This window comes from Trachurus japonicus, chromosome 13, assembly GCF_045865225.1.
Source record: "Trachurus japonicus isolate A0001 chromosome 13, Traja_1.0".
NCBI lineage: Eukaryota > Metazoa > Chordata > Actinopteri > Carangiformes > Carangidae > Trachurus > Trachurus japonicus.
In genome coordinates, this window is record NC_140919.1 from 9563699 (window position 1) to 9590360 (window position 26662).

General features: G+C 42.9%; 1 protein-coding gene across 1 annotated transcript; it reads left to right on the forward strand.

Annotated features, from left to right (window-relative positions):
* Window positions 1-5660: 5660 nt before the first annotated feature.
* On the forward strand, window positions 5661-25633 carry LOC146975425 (alpha-2-macroglobulin-like). Its single transcript, XM_085794809.1, has 35 exons — window positions 5661-5785; window positions 5918-6098; window positions 6173-6329; window positions 6424-6476; window positions 7204-7224; window positions 7688-7853; window positions 7936-8020; window positions 8115-8226; window positions 9401-9518; window positions 9596-9705; window positions 9805-9975; window positions 10265-10489; window positions 10616-10679; window positions 11540-11685; window positions 13047-13196; window positions 13413-13529; window positions 13642-13711; window positions 13801-13888; window positions 17825-18050; window positions 18982-19108; window positions 19199-19320; window positions 19391-19442; window positions 19560-19643; window positions 19732-19908; window positions 20430-20505; window positions 20757-20913; window positions 20987-21061; window positions 23087-23249; window positions 23342-23529; window positions 23784-23996; window positions 24140-24264; window positions 24997-25087; window positions 25172-25240; window positions 25324-25429; window positions 25503-25633. Exons 1-35 carry the CDS (start codon window positions 5700-5702, stop codon window positions 25559-25561), a joined length of 4230 nt encoding a protein of 1409 aa, XP_085650935.1. The 5' UTR covers window positions 5661-5699; the 3' UTR covers window positions 25562-25633.
* Window positions 25634-26662: the final 1029 nt, after the last annotated feature.

The window sequence follows — 26662 nt, forward strand, 5'->3', positions numbered from 1 at the left end:
AGGAAAACAATAGGAATATGCCTACTGTCTGCGCTGTCTACGGCTGTTCAAAACGGTCAAACCGGGAAAATCAAAAAAGTTACTTGAGAGTTCCTAAGGTAGTAAGACATAAAGGACTCAAATTTCAACAACTGACCGTAAAACGGTGTGTGGGAGGGACGGAAGTGACCATAGTAAACAAACGGTGTCCTAGCCTGTTCTACAGTAAAAATGGCACATAGAAAGAGGAGTAAAGCAATATATTAAGCGGCAATATACACTATATTACCAAAAGTATTCGCTCACCTGCCTTTACTCATTCTATGAACTGAAGTGCCATCCCATTCCTAACTCATAGAATTCAATATGATGTCGGTCCACCTTTTGCAGCTATTACAGCTTCAACTCTTCTGGGAAGACTGTCCACAAGGTTGAGGAGAGTGTTTATAGGAATTTTTGACCATTCTTCCAAAAGCGCATTGGTGAGGTCACACACTGATGTTGGTCGAGAAGGCCTGGCTCTCAGTCTCCGCTCTAATTCATCCCAAAGGTGTTCTATCGGGTTCAGGTCAGGACTCTGTGCAGGCCAGTCAAGTTCATCCACACCAGACTCTGTCATCCACGTCTTTATGGACCTTGCTTTGTGCACTGGTGCACAGTCATGTTGGAAGAGGAAGGGGCCCGCTCCAAACTGTTCCCACAAGGTTGGGAGCATGGAATCGTCCAAAATGTTTTGGTAACCTGAAGCATTCAAAGTTCCTTTCACTGGAACTAAGGGGCCAAGCCTGGGGCCAGGCCAAGTGATTAGGACACCTGATTCTGATCATTTGAATGGGTGAGCGAATACTTTTGGTAATATAGTGTATATTTAAGCATCAACGATATTCAGCCAAACCCACATAGTTTGAAACAACGTTCAAAACACGCACAGCCAGTGTCACAACTAAGCATATAAAGCCCGCTAGCTTAATGCTAACGTATATGTAAAACACCATAGACGGGCTAACAGAAATTAGCATGCAGTTTACAGCCAGTAAAACTGCTAAAAACTGTTTTAATTGTGGCTTTAGCGCTGTTAACACGTCACCGTTTAATCCAGAGTCTGTGGTCAGTTTATAACGCTGGGGAATTTGCTCCGATGTCTGTTTTGGGAGAAGTGCAGTGTCTGTGTGAGCCCCGACCGGGAACCAGGGGCAGCGATCAGTCTAATACATTTTATTTTGTTAAATCGACATGGTTACTGTACATGGCAAAGATTATTACCACTTTATGACTTAAAATTACTCGGTATTTCTATGGGAGTCCTATGGGAGTGTCGCCACTCTGTTATATCAATCGCTCTGGTCGAGGCGGTGTGTTTCACTGCTTCCTTTCTCCCGATTTAAGGTTGTATGGATCGTATCTGATATATTTCTCTAGTTTTTGGTGATACCTGCTACGTGCAGGCTCGACCAAAAGCTTCGGAGTACTCGCTTTCCATTATTTTCAGGCACTGCTCTCCACTTCCTGCCCTCCATCTGACATCGCCCCGCCCCCTTCGCGTCATCATAACCACGTGACTGAAAACAAGCTATACAAACATTGGACAGCCCTGGGGGTTGGACTTTACCGTAAGTCTCTTGTAACGTGTCATCTTTGTTTGAGGATGACAACACAAGCTCCTCTGGAATACAATCTACCTTAGCAGTCAGGGTATTTATCGGGCAAATAGCCTATTTTGGCACAGCTCACACAGTTTAAAGGTCATGTTGTGACATTAAAGCAGAAGTAAGCAGAATTTTTGTGTTAATATAAGTCTTAAATCAGGGCTTGACGCTAAGCTTTTTTCCAAGTAGCACTGTGCTACCATGCTGAAAAATTTAGTAGCACACAACATTTTGTAGTAGCACAATAAAAATTTTGCAGTTTTGGTGAAAATATAATTTTCAAACAAATAAAGTAGATTTAGCCTATAATCCTAACCCTGTAGACTAATTTTTAATGTTATAACTGGCTCTTTGCCTTAACAAAAATCAGGAAAGACAAACAAGGCAAAGTGTGTGTGAGAAAATAGAATATTCACAACCAATATTAGTTTCTAGTTTTTCGCTGTATGTGTGTGAATGTGGCCCAGGGGTGGGGGTATTGATGAGCAGTGAACCTATTCCCTCAGTATAAAAAGCTGAACATTACATACAGGGCTCTACACTAAGATTTTATAGGAGCACAATGAAAAATGTTTAAGTAGCAGGCTGTTTAAGCCTTAAATAATGCTGAGGGTCCAACATGACCCATTTTTACATTTGAGAACAGTAAAAACACCAAACATGTTTCCTTTTAATAATGTTTTAACATTAACTCAGCCGAGACTGTGTACCGGAGGAAGAAGCAGGTCGAACATGCACAACAAAAAAAGCGCTTTGCACCGAATGTGCGCTGCTACGGTGTCGCCTTGGCGTGCATGACGCGCGTCTACCTTGAAAGTAATGTGCGGAAAAGACGTTACATCTGAACGGCCCCAATGTACACAAGCTTTAATCAATGCGGCGGCCAAAATCACCAAACAGGCAGGGGGGAAATACTGCTCACGTTAAACAGCATGCAAAGCAGTGCATGTACTACAGTTTCTGTCGGAGTCGCACTGATGCGACTGAATGCAATTTTTTATTTGCACGGGATATTATCAACTCGCAAATGCGAGCAAAACAGTCGCACTGTCGAGCCCTGTAAATAGTTCTATCTTCTGACGGCAATCACTTACATAGAGTGTTTGGTCTGAAACACGGGTCTGTCAGTCACTCTGCTCTGCTCTGAGCCGAGGAGAAAACTTTCCTTGTATCCTACAACCTTTATCCAATGAGAAGAGAGAACGGCATAAAGGGGCAGTCCTCTCTGTGTGTGCAGCCAAGGGATGCGCGTGAATGTGGTGACGTAGGGACGAGGGCGGGGACTGCTAACTCCATCAGCTGACAGGAAGTTAGCCAAAACCACCGGATCGCTTACTTCTGCATTAAACATAAACTGCATTAACAGACTGATTTCTTAAGCTAAGCAGCTACCGCTTCTGTCCTGCTCTGTCTTGATGGATCTTATGTTTAGTTATTCCACTGCCTTCTTTAGCATTACAGGTTCATGTGATAAATGAAGTTTCTCACCGTTAGAAGCATAGATATATGGTGCGTTCCAGGCAGGCTTTTGAAGTCACCAGTTACGAGTTTGTAGCGTTCCAGGCAAGTTACGAGTTACAACTGGGAACACGAGTTACGGGTCGCCTGGAACGCACCAATAGATGCCATTGGAACGATGCCGCGGCATTAGAAAAATCGCCATAACTCGCTGAATTTTCTCCCACTGCTCTCCCCACACACTGAACAAGCATGTCGGCATTTTGCTAAGACCGGTGAGGATTTTGTTGCCAAAAAGACCAACGGTTAGGGTTAGCTTGCGATAATTAAAACTGCCGCACGTCGCCATAAGACCCCGGTGGTTCCTGTCTGCAGTGGAGAGAGGGCCAAGTGAGAGGACGGTTCCTGTAGAAGTTCCTACCCCATCCTTTTACCAGGAACTCCTGCAGTGGAAACGCAGCTATAGAGGTAATATCTTCTGTTTTATCCAACAAAATATTCAGCTCCAGGTGATGAGTCAGGCGTGCTGTCATGCTGATTTGAGCATGTTCTAAATGTCTTGTTGACCAATCATTGCTTGGTCGGAACTACTTGGTCATGGAAGTGGTAGATAAAGAAGAATAATTACTACAGTATATAATCAATGGTTGATTATAGGGGCTCAAAGGAATCATCATTGATCACATCCAGGGGTGTAGCACCAAATTCTGGGCCCTGTACACTCTCAATGTCAGTGGGCCCCTATCCATGCCCGCGAGGCGCGTGAGAGAAAAAAAAAAGGGGGGGGGGGGGGTGTATTTATACAATCTACTACAATCAACTACAATCAGATCAGATTATATTGATGAGTGGTTCTGAATTGATGCATTTGGCCTACTTGTGCTCAAATACCTAAAACATTAGGCTACATCTGGTTTGTGTACTAACATTTTGATCCATGACACTCGTGCTCCTAATTATTTGCTATCACACACAGTATTCATCATGCTCAATAAATTGCAGAGGCAAAAATGTTTTAAGCCATTTTTCAGCCAGATTGAGAAAAATAGCTAATTGTTTTTCTATGTTCTCACCACCCAGACCTATCTCTTTCTCTCTCTATCTATCTATCTGTGGCAAAAATCAGAATCACAATAATTTTTGATTGATAGTGAGATCACAGTTATTTAACATGATTATTCATTGGCTTTGGTAACATCATGAATTTATTGAACATTGACAATAGCTTTTAAGCACAGCACTGCACCGCAATGCTAAGGCTTTTTACCAGACAAAAATAATAAATTGCGTTATTGCTCAATTAATATATTACTAGTGTGCACTTGAGCCTACAGTGATATTGGTATGTTATTTACATGTTGATATATGCAGCAGCAATATTGCTAGATGGATCATTCATTAAATCTCAGCACGGAGTTTCACTTTCAGCTCTGCTGTGTTAGTAGACAAAATGCTATAGCACACACACTGAACCAAAAGGCTAACTTACTTTAAACTTCAGGTAAACAACTCATATTTAGACAGCAATTCTACCAGTCAGCACCACTCTCTCTCTTTCTCTCTCTCCACCTCGCGAACCAATATACCAACGTAAGGGGGGGTCGGAGGGGGGAGCTCGCCTTTGAATACTTGAACAACGATCTCACCTTGTCTTTGCTCATCTCTAATCTCATCTTCAGAAGAGCTGCCAGGACTGACCACTGCTGCTTCTGCTGCTCCAGCTGCTGCGGCTGCGCCACTCTCTGTTTCTGAAACTGGTTAATATTGACAACTAACGTTAGCTGGCCTGTAATTGTCTATACTTACAGCCGCAAGCAGCCTGGTTGGCAGCTAGCTAAGCTAAAGACTCCACGTGAGCATACAAATATAAGCAGCAGCTGTCTGGAGTGGACTATGTTAACTTTAATTGGACTTTGCATGACAAGCTAACTTGGTTCACCTTTGGGAAAGAAAGCAGTCAGCAGCTGCCTCCCCTCGTTCTGCCGTCTTTCTTTTTGTTTCCTCTCTTTCTTTTTCTGATAGCCCGATTTATGTTTTTTGGGCAGCGTGATGCCCTGCACACAGGTCTCTGATCTGGACGCACTGTCTGACCTTACACTTGTTGCCGGTCGCTGTTGGGCGGACTAAACCATTTTGCATCTCCAAGAGGGGGGCCCCAGAATGTCTAATATGTTGGGAGAACTGTGACATTAAGTTCATTCTCTCATTTGATGTTATCAATATATTTGAAATAAATTATGACACCAATTAATTGGAGGGCCCAATTCATTCGAAATAAAAACATCACAAAAAAAAAAAAAAAAAAAAAAAATCAGGATTTTCATGGGCCCCTCTCTCTACTCGGGCCCTGGGTAGTCAGGTCCACTTTTCCCCCCACTACCACGCCCATGATCACATCTCAAACACTTACACAAACAATTACTGTCAGGAATCTACAGTTAATATGAAACTAGCAAAACACGTGATGTCTGAACAAATAGATGGGCTGCCAATCCCAGCCCCATCCTCTGAAATTTTGGTTTTGTTTGTAAATGAATGATTAACATGATAGATACATAAATACGAAGAGGATGGCTCTGCTGGTTAACACAGGCTCTGAGCTCGTCTCAGTCAGTCATGGATCTCTCTGGGACACAGATGAAGACATGGAGACTGTTTGTCTGCCTGAGTTGTGTGTGTGTGGGTTGGACGATGGCAAAGCTGTAAGTTTACCCGGTCCATCAGAAAACCTTTCAACAGCTTGTGTGTAGTTGAGCTGCGCTGCTCACTGAAGAGATGCCACATTTCAGTAAGTACAAGATCATCCTGTTTGCTGAATGTCTCTGTGTCTACAGGCACTACATGGTGGCTGTTCCTGCAGTTATTACAGCTGGAGCTGAAACTCAATTCTGTGCGAGTCTACTGCAGCCCAACGAGACCGTGGTCATGACCGTCACACTCCTCTCCAAAGACAAGAAAATAACCCTTCTCTCACAAACATCCAGTGAGGAGTTTCATGCCTGCACTCAGTTTACGGTCCGTTCTTGACAAAGGCTTTGATTATCAGTTTAATGGTTTTTCTGGAGTTAATGCTTAACTTTCTCTCACAGGCTCCTGTAGTGCAGAATCACAACATACAGAAGTTCGAGGTGGAGGTACGAGGCGACACATTTTACTCTAAAGAAGTCAGGAAAGTCCAGATCAAAGTCAATAAACCAATGACATTTGTTCAAACAGATAAGCCAATCTACCTCCCTGGACAAACAGGTAACCTCAATGTAATGTGATCTGTGTTTCTAATGTAAAAAAGATAGAGGAGAAGTTGTAAAAACCCAATTTAATCTCCCTGGATTTTTCTCAGTACATTTCAGAGTCATTGCACTGGACAGCAGGTTTAGAGCTGTGAGTCAACAGGTGAGTGTTGGAACAGTCTCTCCTCTCTTTTATACTTCACTCACAAACCACAGTGTCTGTAAGGCAGTGTGCTAACAGTGCAGGTTTTAATACATGCCTCGTTGAACGAGAGGATCAGCTCCTGATGTGTCTTTGGCTCAGTAGGCCAACCAGGACCCAGGACACTGAGATGAATTCATTTATCCCTATCTGTGGTGTATGAACGAGAGGGAGGCCGACATTCTGTTCGTTGCTTGTTTACTCAGCCATGTTACTTCACTGAACAATGCGCATGCGCGCAGCACCTTGACCTGGTCTGGTTACACATAGATCTAGCCAACATAGATCATGAACATAGTTACCATACAATCACTAGCTGGTAAATAGAATATGTGGTAAATCAATACACCACACTATCCATACTCATTCTGTAGCACAGATTCAAGTGGAAAACCCCACAATCGATCATTTTAAGAGAACCTTTGATTTGACCGCTGGGAAAAATGTTTTAAGCTGGTCTATATTAACATGTTTGAAGGATGAATATGTATAAATATAATAAGGATTATGAACTTCAGTCTGTGTCATCATATTCCACAGTGTATTTGGAAGGTGGTGTGTATTGTGCTCAATGTGTAGAGACAACAACCTGAGTAGTGTCTGAAAGTCACTTTTTATTCACTGAAAGGAAACCATTAGTTGGATGATGGCTAATGCATGTTAATGACTTTTCTCTCCCTTTTTACAGTACAATGTCATTGAACTTAAGGTAAGACTTAGCATTAAAAATGTAACATGTTTCATTTAATGCAATACAATTTGCCACAAGTGTACTCCAAACAAGTTCTAGCCACATCTCAGGAAAACTTTCAGCAGGATTTTCCTGACACAACATTGGGCCAGAATAATTCAGTCTACAAATATTTCTTCACTCATTCATTGTGGAATATCTAGTGTAGATTGATGATGGAGAAAACTGTAATAATTTTACCAATGTAAAACAATAAAATCTACACAAAACAAACAAACAAGCAAAGAAAAAACAGTGAAAGGGCCTGAAAACTCTGAGGCCACTGAAACTATGTGAAAATGACAACGGCCGGACATTTCACACTTGAAGAATAAACAATTTGTCAAAAAATAAAGTAAAGCAAACTGAAATAAATCATCATCAGTATCATTATATGTAGTAAATTAAAAGAGGATTATGATGCATTTCTGTTCTTTAACAGGACTCTAACAGCAACAGGATTGGACAGTGGCTCAATGAAAACTCAAATGGTAAAATATTGCAGCTTTCTTACTCCTTAAACTCTGAGGCCAGTGAAGGAGCTTATCACATTGTGGCATCAGTTGATGGACATAAAACATCTCACAGCTTCAAGGTGGAGAAATATGGTAAGTTAGTTACTGTTCAGTTTTTACTGCTCATGATTTGGATTTAAGCAAGGATGCTGACAGCAAGACTATTTTTTCCCAGTTTTGCCTAAATTTGATGTGAAAATGAAAGTACCTGAAGAAATAAACATTGGACAGGGGGAATTCAAAGCTGAAGTGTGTCTAAGGTAAGTACCTGTCTGAACAGATGACAGATTACACCTAAGTTGGTGAATGCATGAATTGTTTTCAGTATAAAAATGTTTATTTGTGTCTAACCAGGTATACATATGGACAACCTGTGCCAGGCACTGTTGAAATTAAGGTCTGCCAACGTTTACGGCGCCATAACAGGGGGCGAAAGCCCCACTGCTTCCCCCCTGTGACACAGCAGGTACAGTCACTATAGCAGCAGCTTTATTTCTCTTTTTCTACAATATAATAGTAACTTTATTTCTATAGCACTTATTGGAACTAAAATTACAAAGTGCTTCACATTTAAAACAATAATAATAATAATAAAAGGGTACAATAAAACCAGCAGCAAATACAGTACAATCAGGTTACAGGAGGAAAAGGGAAAGGCCAATCGATAAAAGTGAGTTTTAAGAAGGGATTTAAAAGAAGATACAAAGGTTGCCTGCCTGAGATCCAAGGGGAGAGAGTTCCAAAGTTGGGGAGCACGGACTGCAAAAGCCTCGTCACCCTTTGAGATGACATGGGATTTTGGGACCAAAAGTAGGCCCTTGCTGGAGGATCTCAGGCAGCGATCAGGCTCATAGGGAGATAAAAATTCATGTAGGGCTTTAAAAACAAGCAATAAAATCTTAAAATCTATCCTAAAACTCACAGGTAGCCAGTGAGATTACATGAATGACTTTCTCTATGTCTGAGGGGGAAGGGAAGAATTTAATCCTGGAGAGCTGTCTCAGCAGTACGAAGCATGACTGTAGCACTTTGGTTACCTGAGTGTCAAAAAAGGGGGTGAATTATGACGCCCAGGTTTCGAGCTTCCTGAATGTTCTCTGATAATGAACCCAGATAGGTTTGTTGTGTTAGCAGAGTTATGGTTAGGAGGAGTGATTAAAGTACTTCGTTTTTGGAGTCATTTAGTTTGAGAAAATTACAGGACATTCAGGATTTGATCTCAGGACAGGATGGACAGGACATTGGAAGATCCGGGACTTAACAGTCGGGACATATCGCTGTGTGTCATCTGCGCAACAATGGAAATTGATGTTGTGTTTGTGGCTAATTTATCCAAGGCATGAATTAATGGAGCGGTATTGAAGTGGGATATGCATACACATGATGACGCCTGTGATGATAATTGATAAGAAAGCACTGCAGACTTAACCAGACAAAACCTGGCAGAGAAAGTCTCTGCAGCTTTTGTTCCCCAGGTAAAACCCAACTTTAACTACACACACAGAGCAGGCCAACCCTCACGCCCCATCATCATCAATCACCAACACACACTCTTATGTTTTCACTAGACCACACTGGTCATTGATCAGTAACGAGCATTGTCTAACTCCACGTCATGGAACATATTTATTATCTTACAGACTGACCAGACAGGCTGTGCCACTTTTACCCTAAACATGTCCATGTTCACAAACTTACAACCAGAGATGGTGTCGTACCAATGGGATGTAATAGCCACAGCAGAGGAGGAGGGGACTGGTAAGTGTTTGGACAGTGTTTTTAATTGTAAATATTTAAACAAATTATTGTACAGTAACAATGAGGCTTTATTGCAGGTATTTCATTTTCGCATTTCAAGACTACAAGCCTTTCTTATCGAATTGGGAGACTGTCCTTCATTGACACACCTTCGAGTTATTACAATAGATCAAATATTGAGGGAAAAGTAAGTTCAAACTGTCTTTTCTTTTTTAGTGTTGAGTCATAAACAGTGAATCTCAAGTCTTGTACATTTGCAGTAACATCAACTTTGGTCCTCCAAAAGGTTAAAGCAGTTAACTACAATGATGAACCTCTTCCTGACATGGTGCTCTACATTTATGAGGGGAGATACCGACGTTCAGCACGTCTAGTGCAGAGCGTCACAACTGATCATGATGGTATCGCTGCTTTTTCCTTGAGCACAGCCAACCGTAATGACTACATCTTCCTGGAGGTAAGTAAGAAGTTGTACGGAAACTACAGCCTGTAATCCAGGAGAATTATTATGCAAACCGAAAACAGTTGTTGTTTAGTGTTTCTGATCTGTAGCTGTGTCAGACTCAAAAGAAAATACAATTTTAGACCAGCTAAATCAAAGAGTACAGCTGTAAAGGATTGAAAGTAATGATTTTGTGTAAATTACGGTACACGTTTGGCCTCGGCTCAGTTCAGAAAACCTAGAACATAAACAAATATAAATCTTTATTGTAGCTCATTTACAGTGTTTCTCTTTTATGTGCTAGGTAAAGAATATACAGAAAACAGATTATCCTGACTTTAAAAAACCCTACTATTGGTATGGAGAACGTTCGGTCTGTCCGGACTGTAGATATGTAGACGTCCCAAAAGTCAGTTCCTTGACGGTGAATAGAAAGGATAAACCACTTCGCTGTGACAGAGAAGCAGAGATCTCCATCAGCTACACAGTAGTGGGAGAGAAACAGGGCTCTGTGGACGTGATCTATCTGGTGAGTGATGGGTGAACACTGTCTCAGTGTACCATTGTAATGTTTTCATGACAAATATGATGAACACACACACAGTTTGTAATGTGTGCAGGGAACAATGAAGTTCTTTTCTCTCAAATCCTGCAGGTCTTATCCAGAGGAGCCATTATCATGCAAGGATTTAAAAAGGTTGAAGTTCAAGATAATTCTGGTGAGTAACACATACTTTACTTAGTTACGCCTGACACCCCTTTTACTGGGGTATAGGCCATCGACAAGGGACCTCCAGAGCACTCGGTCACTGGCTTTCTTTTCAATCTACGACCAGTTGTTTGGTTTCTGCCTGGAGATCTCTCCGCCAGGTATTTTTGGGCCTGCCTCTATTTCTTCTCCCTTGTGGGTTCCAAATTAGAGCCTATCTGGTGGTTTTGTGACATGGTATTTGTACCATACTGTACGTTGTTCTTATTTTCATCTCTGTACAATTGTTGTTGTGTGAATCGCGGGACTACGGATGGAAATTAGCCTAGAGCTAAATCTGGTGTATTTTCATCTTGGATGTTCATGAATACGCAGAGTCCCGTTACAAATAAACAAATAAATGAAATGAAATGAAATACTGTAAGATGCTGGTTTCCGAGGTGTGTGTCCATCTTCTTCGGTGTTTGGTGCGTCCTTGCCCACGTATCCTCGTTTGTAATCTTGTCTGGCCAGTAGATCTTCAGAATTCTTCTTCGGCAGCTGTTTATGAAGGTTTGCACTTTACTGATTGTGGTTTTCAGCATTCTCCAGGTCTCGGCTCCATAGAACAGGCCAGATTTTACGTTTGAGTTGAAGAATCTTATTTTAGTTACTTCTTTATCTCTCTGGCGCGCCAGATGTTTTTGAGTTGTAGGAAGGCCGCTCTGGCCTTGCCTATTCTTGCTTTTGTAAACTGGAGATTTAGTGGCTCAGATGGTGTGAAAGACACTGCATGAAGTCAATCTCTATGGACAACACTCAATTGACATTGATTGACATATGGAGTCATGTAGTTGATCAGTGTTCATAACAGTTGGCTTGTTATTGCAGTGACTCAGGGCACATTGACCTTTCAGCTGGAAGTGTCTCCAGAGACGGCTCCAGTCATCCAGGTCATTACTTATGCCGTCTTTCCCAATGAAGAAGTCATTGCCACCAGTGCCAACTTCGATACTGAGAAGTGCTTCAGCAACAAGGTCAGTATAGACGAATTCGGAGAACGTTTTGTGTATGCCGCCATCTTGCGGCGGCGCCATTGCTGCGGTGACATGTGTCAGTCATAGTAAACTGATTCTCTATGACAGCATCATAAATAGGCTGCATTTGTGATGTTTAGTGCCCCCCAGTAACTGATTAAGGTATCTTACATGAATACCAACATTCATTTAGTAATTAATCATTTGTTTGAGCGATTAGCAGGAAAGATTAGAGTAACAGGGAGATAAGAGACTGTATCATAAACGATATAACATACCGGTACGTTATGCGTGCTGACGTTAGCAAGCCAGCAGCGGGATATTTAATCATGTGGACAGGCTACATGAATAAGATTATAAAAACAACAACAACTTTTGCTTTGTTTTAGATATTCAAGAATATTTTATTGACCAGCTGGCCTCCGATGATCAGAAAAAACGTCAATTACAGGTCTCTGATTTATGGTCAAAATTACCTGAGCTCCGGATGGGTCGGACATATTTTACACCGGCTTTTAGACGACCATGATCACATCATATTGAAGGGATCAGTGAGACATTCACAGACTGTCCACACGATGTGAAGGTAACGGTGAGAAGGGAGGGTAGCCAGGTTGTACAGGTCAGCTGTGACTGCGTCGCTGGCTGCTGCTGCTGTTGACACGCTGTACGTAACGTTACGGTCTAAACACGGACACTCCTCCTGAAGTAAGGGGCTGTGTTTTGCTGATATTAGAGCAGTCGAGGACGGCACATGTCCTCCCAGCCTTCCTGGACATGTTCGCAGAAGAGAAAGGGAAGAGAAAAGGTCCACTTGCATTCAAATGCCCGCTTCGCGCACAGAGCCAACAGCTGCCTGACTGTGTGAGTTGTCACCGCAGTAATGGCGGCCGTTCGATTTCCGGTGACGTCGCCGAATCAGTCTATAAGAGGAAGACCGACAGGTAAAATAGATTTGACAAGCTTTTTGTCAGGGTGTATTAATCATCCCAACCCAGATGCTGCATTTGTTGTCTTCATGGTATAAACTAAGCTCTCTCTGTGGTCAGAGCTCAGTTTTGTTTTCTGAAGCAAATTAATGAACAGATATGAAGTCATCTGGGTCTGGCTTAAGAAGATGTACCATGTATATCAGTACATGATTAAAGAATAATCATAAGAGGAGCACAAGCACTGTTGTGTTAATGTGAACACAGTACTATTGAAACTCTCTCAGAAGTAGCTACATACTCGCTCAGAAATCAATCAAAGGGTCTGGTTTTCTCTCCACTGGTACTAACTCCTGAAGTCTTCAAAGAAAAACAAGTTGAAACATGATACATGTTGTTGCCACGTTAACAAGATGGATTTGTCTGCGTCAGGTGTCTCTGGAGTTTTCTCCGTCCTCAGCCGTCCCAGGAGAGGAGACCACCATGCAGCTGACCACCCAACCAAACTCTCTTTGTGGAGTGAGTGCCGTCGACCAGAGCGTCCTCATCCTGGAGCCGGGGAAGACTCTGAATGCTGAGAGGGTAAATGCTGCTGTCAACCAGCCGCCCTGTCTTGACTGTCCTCGTTGTCAACAACCAGGGAACAACAAGAAAGACAAACTGTTACGTCTCACATTAGCAGCCCAGTTACCAGAAGAGAAACAACACACATGGTCAATGCTCAGTCACTGTTGCATCTAGGCAGGCATTTAAATGTGTGTATGAGTCTAGTTTAGTAACTGCACTCTTCTTTTTCAGATATTTGACCTGTTGCCATTCAGAACAGCACCCACTGTTTCAGATGAGCTCCTGGATGTTCAAGAAGAATGCTACTACTATAGGGGACACGAACATGGCGCATATATGGTTTTCAAGGTAATTCATACGCAACATTTTCAATTACTTACAAAATTCAGACCTGTTACAGTGTTTTTTGATTACCATTTCAGCAAGTTGTCACTGATGTCTGTGTTGTTGGATTATCTAGAGACTAGGACTGAAGATGGCAACTGATTTGCTGATTAAATTGCCTGAATGCGACATAATAATGTTCTCGGGTAACATTTTTTGTTCTGTCATGATTATTTACTTTTTCACATTTTGGCCTTTGCCTCTTGTCAAATACCATGTGGTGTTTTCACTGCAGCTCCCGGCAGGGGTGGTGAGGAAGATCCTCTCAAAACAATCCGCAGTTTTTTCCCTGAGACCTGGATATGGGACCTGGTGGACGTTGGGTGAGCACTGAGCATCTGTGCAAACAAACATTCACTCATTAAATTATAGTTTTAGAGTTGTAGATAAAGAGACAAACTAAACAGGTAAATGACAGAAAACCTGCAGCTCAGCTAAAATCCTGAAACACATGATGAAAAAATGTTTGAGGGAGAGACAACCTGGACTCTGGAGCCAGGCATGAAGACTGAGGATCCTGCAGAAATGTCCAACTCTGTGATCCAATGAGTGGATTGGGCCTGAGATGAGAGCAGATCTTCCTGTTCTGTTGAGTAGCTCAAAGAGGTGGATGAAGTCACCTTTCATCACTTTTGATTCCAGGGGGGCAGTGTCACTATTTCCTGTCTCTCTCAACTCTACTGTGAATTAAAGGTAAAAAAACAAACAAAAAAAAAACAGTAGTTTTTGCAGCAATTAACAAATTGAAGACTGTATAGGTGAATTTTGATGACAAGTTCTGCTGTAAGTGACAGGTGGGTCAGTGTGTGTTTGCAACAAACCAGCAAAAATCTCATGAATTTAAATAAAATGTGTTGGTTATTAGTCCAGTAATTTTAGGCCAAAAAGGGGTCAACGTTGAACAAATTGCAACAGAAGAAAACTCGACTGATTTTGTATCCTCAACATGTCCTGAGTGAGGGAAAAAAAGCCCTGAAGAATCCCATTAGGGAAAAGTTTAGAAAAAGACCCAAATATAGCCCATTTATACGACTATTAATTATTTTTCCCACGTGAATAGGGTAACATTTTTAACCTTTAGATATCTCCATGAAAATTACTGAGTTGATTACTTACATTAAGACAAATAAAAAATGTATTACAAGTTTTTTGAAATTCTTTGTTAACATGAGCAAATTTGCATGAAAATTGGAATGAGTTGACTCCATCGGTCACTCGACAAGAAACCACTTTAAATTTCAAGATGACTGCAATTTTTCAAGACAGCCACATCCTTAGCAGGTATGACATAACCAAACAGTGCATAATCCATTTACGTAATCCTAATTTGCACACATACAACACCTGATAGCCTACATGGCTTCCATTCAGACCTTAATGTTAAGTTTTTAAACTGTAATATGTTAACAAGATTGAACAAGACATTTTCACCTGCCATATGCTGTACAGTATATACCCAATGTTTAGATCAGGTGTTGTATGTATGCAAATACAATGGCCCTCATTTATCAAACTTGCGCAGGATCTGGTGTAGATTCTGGTGTAAATATCAGTGTGTGCCAAGTGTCACGTGTGATTTACTAAAAGTGTGTACGCTGCTGATTTCGGCGTAGAACCGGCGTGGTGGTGATAAATCCGGCGGCTGAAAACAAGCGTCATTTAAATGTCACGCCCTGATATATTCCTGCTCTAGAGGCGTCGCCCTGCCCCTTTTACGACATGGAGACACGGAAGACGGCCATGTGTCACCGACCACGTCAGGAAACCCAGCGACCTCATGAAATGCTCCTGCAGTTTATTAAACACAAGTGACTGAGGAGAAATCATAGGCATAGGCCTATTACTGCTGCGAACGCGACTTTATGACCATCAGCACTGCTGGCATGGTTCGGCTGATGGAGGGATGTGAAACACCGGCCCGATGTCCCGCTGACACGTCCCGGTGACGGGGAAAAAAAAAAAAAAACACTCCGCCGCGGAGACCAGCTGCACCTGGACAGGTAGCGGAGCTCTCCCCCCCCGCCGGCTCCGGTGTCCGGCAGAAAGAGAGACTGAGGAGCCGTCCGGTCATGCTCTGGTGCAGGAGATGTTGGAAGTTTGTGTGTGTGATCTACAATAACAGGTCTGTCTGTCATTGACTGTTTCTGTTTACACAGCTGATTAACGAGCATCTGTCACTTCGTGGTTTTTAATTCATCTCAGTTGCTCAAAATAAAAGTCGAGTTTCAACACGTACTTGGTTTTATCGTTTCTTTTTTTGGCTACTTTTTATCTTTTTATCAATATAAACAACAACAACATGTGGTCCACATCGCTGCGTTATTAGACTATGGTTTAATAATCGTTCTGACACAGCAGCACTGCTTCCTGCATGTTCTACGCTGGTTCCAAATGTGCGTACACCTGGTCAGAGCTGGCGTGAGATTTGTGCGTACCGGACGCTCACGCTCAGATTAATAAATGCCGATCCTTGCGGTGAATTTGGTGTACACCCATTTTTTTGGTGTACGCAAGTTTAATAAATGAGGGCCAATGTATGCAGATTAGCCATACATAATTAGATTATGCACTGTTTGCTCATGTCATACCTGCTCTACTAAGGATGTGGCTATCTTGAAAATTGCAGACATCTTGAAATTTAAAGTGGTTTCTTGTCGATTGACCGATGAAGTCAACTCATTCCAATTTTCATGCCGGTACCACCACAGCAACTTTATATATCGTGCCGTCAAAATGGTGGGATTTATGTAAATTTATGCAATTCAGTTATTCCCATGACCCACCGGACAGCGTCCGCAAAACCGAAAAGTAAGGAAACGCTGGTCAGCTCGCCCAGCATTTCCACCATTAATTAAAATAACAAAATAACGACAGAGACAAAACGATATATTTATCGAAAATGGAGCCATTAACAAGTGTGGGTAGCGTAGATTCATCCACATTAATGTGAGACTTTTTATAACCAAATAGAAACTCCTCATTGTCCCTTTAATGTGAGTGATCAACTCAGTAATTTTCATGGAGATATCTAAAGGTTAAAAATATTACCCTATTCACGTGAGAAAAATAATTAATAGGCGTATAAATGGGATATATTTGGGTCTTTTTCGAAACTTTCCCCTAATGGGATTCTTCGGGGTCGACCCACGTCTAAAGAACCCGCGTCGACCCGCTAGTGCAGGGGGAGGCAACTATATTTGTCGAAGGGCCAGAATTTTTCTCAACAGACACCCCGAGGGCCGGACGGCCTGGATTGAAATTAAATTCACCTTTTTGCTTAATAATTTGGCTGTTTATATTTTTATTTCTCTTGTGCACATCATTTTTATTTATACACATCTTTGGTGTTTTGTATGATATAAAATTTAAAATCTTGACATAGCCCATCATATCATCATTTACATATCATGCTGCTGGAGCTTTACACTGCTGCCTTGTATCCTGAGACATGCCCTGTGATTTTCAGCCTAAATATGAAAGGAGGCTGACCATTACAGGGCAGGTCCGTTCTCAAGTCATTGGTCCTGACATGTGTGTTTCTCTTCTATAACACATTCTACATCTCAGAGGCGACGTCTTTCACGGGCTTCCTTCACCTTTCAAACGAGGCAGAGCTCAGTGGGAAACTTTAGGAGAGACACAGGCCGAAGGCACCGGGACACAACACCGGGGGAGAAGCAGGTCCGTGCAACCGCGTGCAACTGTGCGCCGCGGACTTGCACGGAAAAACACGCGTTGCATCAAATATGCGCCGCTACAGCTTTTGAGTTGGGAGCACACATGACACACGTCTACATTGAATGGGTTTGAGCGCGCGCCAAAGACGAACGGCCCCCTCATGTACACACGGTTGGACCAAGGCCAAAATCACCCATAACCTTTACAGACAGACAGGAAAAACCCTGCAGTCCAGCCACTCCCCAAACATTTGTGCATGTTACCTGGGCGTTTCATTATCCCAGTGCAGCGTCTCACAGGCACACACAACAATGCGCTGGGACACGTGTTTCCGTGTCCCTGCGCATTGACTTACAGGCGTCTGTAGGCACAGAGACCGAGAAAAACAGTACGTAAACTATTAGAACTCAGTCGCAGGCCACATTGGAAGGTTCAGTGGGCCACATTCGGCCCACGGGCCACCTGTTGCCGACCCCTGCGCTAGTGGGGAAGTGGCTTATGATAAATAATGCCTGATTTCCCTTAAAGATAAACAATGACTTTCTGAAGTCATGTACCTGTGTGTATATCTGTTGATCCAGAGAATCTGGAACAAAGGACGTGTCCTTCACCGTCCCAGACACCATCACCACCTGGGAGACGGAGGGTTTCTGTTTGTCCCCTCAGGGTTTTGGCTTGGCTCCTCGTAAAGAGATCACCGTCTTCCAGCCTTTCTTCCTGGAGCTCACCCTGCCCTACTCCATCATCAGGGGGGAGCACTTTGAACTGAAGGCCACCGTCTTCAACTACCTGTCCAAGTGCATCATGGTAACACAAAAGAGACAAACATTTTTGTTCTTGAAGATATTTACCTTTAGCTGTTGATGAAAACAAATAACATTGAATTGAACAGCATTTGTTGCCATACATACTTTGCAAGCATAAGACCTCTGATTATGTTACAAAAAAAGGCAGTAAGAATTATTCATAATGTAGGATACAGAGATCATTCTGAAATGATACTGAAACTGAAAGACTTAGTAGAAACACAAACACTGGCTGTGATGTATAAAGCAAAAAAATTGAATATTGCCAGAAAGCATACAACAATTGTTTGTTCTTAGATCAGAGGATGAAGAAGAAAGGAGGAAGTTTCATTTTAAACATCTGTTTGCTCGGACAACTTTGAAACAGATGGGTATCTCTGTAGCTGGAGTCAAACTATGGAACTCTCAAAGTAATGAATTGAAGACTGGTACTAATGTTTTCCAAGTCAAGAAAATGCTTAAGGAAATAGCAATTAGAAATTATGATAAATGTAGCCAATGATTCTTATAATGCTGTTTTTTGTTTTCATTATTGTCTTGTTTACATTATCGTAAGACTACAGTGTCAGTCTCAGTGACTAATAGATAAGACAACTTTAAGTTCTGTTTATGTTTTGTTTTGTTTATGGTGATTGGATGTTGTTGTCATTTTGTTTCCTTTGTTTTGTATGTTTTATAGCAAGAATGTTGCTCAGTGACAGATTACTTGGAAAACTGGATATTGAGTGAGGGGCAGGCAATATAAGATGTATCTTCGCCCTGCTCCCTTCCAACCATTGGAAGAAATGCTGTGATTATATTGTCAAATTGTGAAATTGCCTTGGTTGGAATAAATAAAAAGAAAGAAAGAAAGAAAGAAAGAAAGAAAGAACATTTGAGTTACCTGGGATGTATCTTCAGTTCTAAACTGTAATGTTGTCTCTGTTGAACAGGTGACTGTGACTCCAGAGCCCTCCTTAGATTACACCCTCACCCCGCTCTCTAGTGACCAGTACACATCCTGTTTGTGTGGCAGCGAGCGCAAGACCCTCAGATGGACGATGGTCCCCTCGTCCTTAGGTGAGGGTCAAACTTTATTCCACTCTGATGTTGACAGATGAAAAGTTTACAGACTTAACTGCTTCTCACAGTGTTTGTTGATCTTTTTAGGGGCTGTGAATGTGACTGTGTCTGCTGAGGCTGTGGCTTCCCAAGCTTTCTGTAACAATGAGATTGTGAATGTGCCGGACAGAGGTCGTATCGATGTGGTCACACGATCCCTCATTGTAAAGGTTGGTGCCTTAAAAACAATGACAAAAGTTAACCAAAAACATTTTCTTCATTTCCTCCGTCCTCTTTCAGGCTGAAGGAACTGAGATGATAAAGACCCACAACTGGATGCTGTGTCCTAAAGGTGGATTTAGTTGATGCCATCATATTTGCATATTCTAAAAAAAAATAGCAACCATCCATTAAATCTAATTGATGTGTTTGTTTTGGTCCTGAGTTAATCTTCTCCGTCTGTACACAGGAGAGGCTTTGACAGAGGAAATAGACTTACAGCTCCCTGAGAATGTGATTGTTGGATCTGCCCGTGCTTCACTATCAGTCCTGGGTAAACCACTCTGACCGTCACTCGTTGTCTTCTTAAAATCAGGATTGTTTTCATGTTCAGTCTTGAGTGAGTCAGTGTTTTTGTGCAGGCGACATCTTGGGCCGGGCCCTGCAGAACCTGGATGGGCTGCTGCAGATGCCGTATGGATGTGGGGAGCAGAACATGGCGCTCCTGGCTCCCAACATCTACATCCTCCAGTACCTGAAAAACACACAGCAGCTGACCCCAGCCATCCTGGAGAAGGCCACCAACTTCCTGAGCAGCGGTGAGCGTCTCTGTCAGCTTCATGTTGAAGAAAACCAGAAAAATCTGAAATTCAAACCTGCCATGATCATTATTCTGCCTCTTATATCGAATTATAGTTTCCATCACATTTACCACTTGAACTTGACTTGTCTGGGTCAGGTCGTGATCAATGAACCTCGGTGATCTTTGAGCTGTAGTGTGTGGTGATTCTGCTGTTGTCTGGTGCTGTAGAGTTTTGCCTGAACATGGCACAGTATGAGCTTTTTCACAAAGCTCAGTTCATTGTATGATATAGAAAGTGTGACACTTGAGGGTCCTGTCACTATGCCTCCAATTGATCATGCGCCCTGGCTACTTGGCCAAGGGGATGTCCCTTTGGCCGAATGGTTAGCGTGCATGACTATTACCCGGGAGTCTGGGGTTCGAAGCCTGCCCGGGCCCTCTTCACCTTACCACAAAAGGAATGGTAGTCAAATCAGGTGAATTGTTACCTTAAAATCAAAGATCACAGCTGGAATAAACGTGTTGACTGTTCCACAGGCTACCAGAGACAGCTGAACTACAAACACAGTGATGGTGCCTACAGCACATTTGGCAAAGGAGAAGGAAACACTTGGTGAGGACAGTCCTATTTCATGTGAAAAACCAGTTAAACTGCTTTCATGCCCGTCAATGTACACTTAATAATCCATAATGACAAAATGAAAACATGTTTTAGGGAAGTACAAGGTTCAATGTTAAAACAGTTCTGACACCAAAGGCTTGTATGGTGATGCCACTGAACCACTAATCTGGTGACATTTCAACATCAACATAATCAAAAAGTCACTGTGTCATTGTCGTCTAACCTTGTTGTGATTTCTTAAGGCTGACGGCTTTTGTGATGAGATGTTTTGCCAAAGCTCAGTCTTTCACCTACATCGACCCAGAAAAGATCCAACAGTCAAAGACTTGGCTGCTGAGTAAACAACAAACAAATGGCTGTTTCCAAAAGTCAGGAAAACTCTTTAACAACAGAATGAAGGTGAGCTGATGTCACCTGTGCACGTGTACGAGTCATACTGAGGGGGATGATAACAATGGCTTCCTCTCCACAGGGAGGAGTGTCTGATGAAGTCACTCTCAGTGCTTATATCACTGCTTCCTTCTTGGAGATGAACATGTCAGTTAATGTGAGTACTCTTTCCAGTTACCGGTGACTATTTTATGTAGAGTGTTGTACCTGATATAATCACCCCTGTGTATAATAATAATAATACTAACAATAATAATAATTACAATAATTCTTTATTTATATGTAGCACTTTTTGGGGGTGTTTCACAAAAAACAATAAAACAGAACACAGAAACAATAAAAACAGAACCTGAAACAGAAGACACCAAAAACATGAGATAGTCAGAATAAAAGGTGGGAAGATTGGTTATTGAAAGGCTTGACGGAAAAGGTGGGTTTTTAGTTTTGCCTTGAAAATGGGTAATGTGGTCTGGGGGGTGGCGTTCCAAAGCCTTGGGGCCATGGCTTGAAAGGCTTGATCACCTTTAGCTTTCAGCTCAGGATGTGGCTGGAGCCCAGCTGAAGAGGATCAAGGCTGTGGTCCAGACGGAGAAGATCGAGGCTGGGGCTTGGCGGGGTAGATCGGCTGCGAAAGGACCCAGTCCAAGGATGAGGGGTAGTGAGAAGAATCACTTCCAGTAGTAGTTTTGATACTACATACTTAAACTGGTATGTAGTATCAAAACTACTTTTCTGATGTTCAGCACAACCCAAACCGTTTGAAAATCGGTCAAAAACTGAGTAAGTTCTGGTTATAATAGTGGAACATGCACCATAGGCTTAATGCTCTGAGGGAGCGAGTTGCCTGAGCCAAGATGGCGGCTGTGTAAGCAACGCCGTGTCACTGGGAAGCAGCGTCAGGTGAGAGATCTAGTCTTCTTGTATATCTATGGTCTTATCCTGCTGATATGCAAAAAAATTCAAGGAGTCATCATTCGGGGAGGTGACTTTCTGCTGGGTCCATCTTCTGGTTGGTTCATAAAGTCGGGATGTAGGTTTTGAACAGGGGAACTTAAAATTACACATGGGCAGGAACACAAAGGCAACACTGAGCATGAATGGGGGGGGGTTTTCCATTGGCCTTTGTTGGTTTGTCTACGTTGGTTCCTGCAAAGTCAAATACACTAGGAGGAAATGAGACAGATGAAGCATTCGAACACAGGTTAGACACATGAGGTAAGCACAGAAGGAAGAGCACAGGAAGACAAGACATCCATCCATCCATCTTCTTCCGCTTATCCAGGGCCAGGTCACGGGGGCAGCAGTCTGAGCAGGGACGCCCAGACTTCCCTCTCCCTGGACATTTCCTCCAGATCTTCCAGGAGGATCACAGGCCAGCCAAGTGACATTATCACTCCACCGTGTCCTGGGTGTCCAGGGCCTCTTCCTGGTGGGACATGCCCGGAACACCTCCCCAGGGAGGTGTTCCGGGCAGGGAGGCAACCGATACAGATGCCCGAGCCACCTCAGCTAGCTCCTTTTGATGTGGAGGAGTAGTGACTCTACTCCGAGCTCCTCCCAGGTGACAGAGCTCCTCACCCTATTTCTAAAGGAGCACCCAGCCACTCTGTGAAGGAAACCCATTTCGGCCATTTGTATCCGAGATCTAGTTCTTCGGTCATGACCCAAAGTTCACAGGTGAGGGCAGGAACGTAGACTGACCAGTAAATCTTCTTCACCATGACAGACCGGTACAAGGACCTCATTACTGCACTGATCCGCCTGTCAGTCCATCCTTCCCTCACTTGTGAACAAGACCCCAAGATACTAATCTCTTTCACTTGAGGCAGTGGCTGTCCTCCGACTTAGAGGGGGCAAGCCACCTTTTTCAAGTCAAGAACCATGGCATCTGACTTGGAGGTGCTGATTCTCATCCAAGCTGCTGCAGACCGTCTGAGTACATGCTGAAGGTCCTGGCTCGAAGGAGCCAACAGGACATCATCTGCGAAAAGCAGAGATGAAATCCAGTGGTTCCCGAACCAAAGACAAGACATGGTACATGGTACTAAGACCCAAACCGTGACAATCTTAGCAAGGAGCTTCTTGACCTCTGCCAACCTGTGCCAGGGTTATAATAAGACTTCCCCTGAGTCCTAAGACTCTGCCTCCGATTCTTCAAATTATTCTTTTTAATTTCTTTTAGGAAGATGTGATGAGGAAGAGCCTGTCCTGCCTCAAAGAGTCCATCGGTGACCTCAGCAACACCTACACTACAGCTCTGCTGGCGTACGTCTTCACCCTGGCAGGAGACATGGAGACCCGTGGTCAGCTTCTGCAGCACTTGGACACAGTGGCAGTGAAACAGGGTGAGCATCCTCCTACAGGAGATCATTCTGGCCTCACTCCCTGTGAATGCAGCTCATCTCATACCTGTTTGTTTGTGGACGACTGTTCTTAGGGGGTCTCCTCCACTGGTCACAGACAGCAGCAGATACATCAGCCTCTCTGTCTGTGGAGATCAGCTCCTACGTTATGCTGGCTAAACTCAGTGCCTCTCCCTCTACTGAAGACCTGGGCTACGCCTCTGGCATCGTCAGATGGTTGACGGGCCAGCAGAACCATTATGGAGGCTTCTCCTCCACACAGGTATGGCCCAAAGCATAAAGCTGGACTTTTCTGTTCTATACTTCCTAGGCAAGTATGATGAAACAACATCAGTCTGTACCTCCACAACTTGATGCCAGTGTTTGTAGCAGTGTTACAGCCCATTAACTAGGAATCGCATCCATGGAGCAGCTTCCTGACCTCCCACCTGTGTGAAAATCAACACCTGACACTGATGAAAATATGGTCTGTGCTGCATCATCTGGTACCGTTTCTTACGTGTCACCTTGTTGTAGGACACAGTGGTGGCTCTTCAGGCTCTGGCTCTGTACTCCACTCTGGTCTTCAGTCCAGAGGGTTCGAGCACAGTCACGGTCCAGTCCCCCAGTGGTCAGCTGACATTTGATGTAAACCGCAATAACAAGCTGCTCTACCAGGAGAAGACTCTGCCTGACGTGACAGGAAAGTACAGCCTGGAGGTGAAGGGCACTGCATGTGCTTCAATGCAGGTCAGTCAGCACTGGAGCTCCAACAGTTCCTCTTTGATGCACGTCCTCCATATGACACTGTCCAAAGGTTGGAAGCACTGGACTGATACAGAAAAGTCAAATGATCAAGGTTTAAAGGGAATTCTTTTGTGACTGTTTTCCAGATTTCTCTTCACTACAACATCCCAACTCCAACTGACGTCACAACCTTAAGTGTTGAGGTCAAACCCGAGGCTGTGTGCACCAGCGGGTCACAAAGACCCAAACTCACTTTGAAGTTTAAGTCACTGTAAGTAATCGACCGGCAGATTCAGTTACAACAATGGCAGAAGAATATTTTTGTGACATTTTTATTTTAAGGTACTGTCTAGCTCAAACATCCAAACTGCAACCACAGGCCTCAGAGCGTTAAATAGAGCATGTTTTAGACCAGGGGTGCTCACACTTTTTCAGCCTTAGAGCTACTTTTAAAGTGACCAAGTCAAAATGATCTACCAATTTTTGGTCGTCCAGTCGTTGGTCGTTGGTGCGTTGCACCGCACGTAAACAGACGTGAGGATTTTTTTTCAAGCTGATCAAGCTGTGCGTACGCACAACTCTCCGCAATATTCCATTGATAAATCACACCGGACCCAAGAATGGTGCGGACATGAACACACCTCATATTCCACCCCCAGAATGCCTCAGCACAACCATATATGGTCAGCACGTGCATAATTAAGTAGCCATGTGCGCTCTGTGGAGCGGCAACAAAGTAACAACAAAGACAACGGGCGGAGAGCATGACCCACCCGGAACGATGCTTCGGCGGACCTGCCCTCGCTTTTGAGGTCGGTTGTGAGAAAAATGCCTGCTGTCCAGACAACTGTGTTTTTTTAAATATACTTTTTTTTGTTGTTCTTCATCACGCGATCGACCCACACTGTCTTCGCGATCGACGTAATGAGCACCCCTGTTTTAGACCTATTTAGAACGGGGTGAAGGAGTGTCATCACATCACCTTTTTATGGTTCTGTTGCAGATACAGTGGAGAGGAGACCACCACCAACATGGTGATCCTGGACATCAAGATGCTTTCTGGTTTTGCCCCAGACCCAGAGTCTCTGAAACAGGTGAGATATTAGACAAAACTTCAAGCTCAGTAGGAACTGATGAGTTTTCATGTGTTGATGAAGCTGAGTGTCGTCTCCTCACAGCTCCAAGGTGCCCTGCCGGTGGACCGTGTTGAACAAAAGCAGGACCACGTTATGGTCTACCTCCGGGAGGTGAGAGGGATTCACAGTGGGGATCAATGGAGGACGCTCTGCGGATGTGTTACTGATCCTGTGGTCTGTTTTTCCACCAACAGTTACCTAAGGACACAGCCATCAACCACAGCTTAGAGGTCGTACAGGAGCTCCCAGTGCAGAACCTGAAGCCAGCTGTGGTCAAGATCTACGACTACTACCAGCCAAGTAAAACTCATACACACACCTTGTAATACTAAGCACTGCAAGTTTAAGTTTTAAGTTTTCGTTTGTCTCTCAGGTGACCAGGCTGAGACACAGTACATCGACCCTTGTGCTGCAGGTAATGATTATTATTGATGGAAGAACACTGCAATATTTCTTACAAAACTGATTTACTAAAACAAAATACAATAATGTCTTCAATTATTCATCACTCGTGTTCGTAATGAACTGTAGACTTGAGTCCTCATGTTGGATTATGAGTTTTTGTTCTTTTGCAGCTTGAAGACAGAAGTGTGATCAATCTTCGAGTTGTCATGGCTACCAGTATATATAAAATCACCTGTATTGCAGGTGCATCTCAATAAATTAGAATATAAAAAAAGTCAATTTCCAGTAGTTCACGTCAAACAGCCCCAACCAAATGATTTGAATGCATATAGATGGACAGACCTTTCAGAAGGCCAACACTTTTTCATATTAAAAATGCTTTTTTTTTTTTCAATTTGTCTTTTGTACTTTCAGATTTTTTGAGATAATGAATGGCTTTCTTTTAACAGTAATGAATAATCATTACTGTTAAAAGAAAGGAAATAATAAAGATTGAAATATTTTCATTCTGTGTGTGAATCTATTTAATGTATTAGTTTAACTTTTTCAATTGACATAAATGAACCTTTCCATGAATGTATTGAGATGCACCTGTATCTGTATATATATCATATAAAGATACATTTTGTGTACCCTGTGAAACTCCATGTCTGTTTGTGTGTAGACAAATGTGTACAAACCAAAAGCATTAACTTCTTTAAATGTGCCCCCAAACTAATGCACAATGAATAATAAAATTATATGACATGAATGTCCCACTAAGAAATGGTCTGGTGTTTTTCCGTTTTCCACTGTTTCATCTTTGTTTCAGTAGTTGTGTATTTATACCTTGTACAGTTTTTCATCCACACAACTTAGGAACAACTTACTCTCAAGTCTTTGAGGGGTGAGACTTCATCAAGTCTCAAGTCTTTGGTCACGACTCACAAGGCCAAGTCAAGTCTCAAGTCTCTAAAAAATAAAAGTCTCCTGTCTCTTCTGGTTGTAATGACCCTTCTATCATCTGCTGCTATCCGGTCTACTAAAGATGCTGCACGGCAGGGTCTCCTTAATACCTGACGTTGAATTAGCCTGGTCTTATTTTGTTGATTTACTCATGTCAATCATTGATAAACATGCCCCCTACAA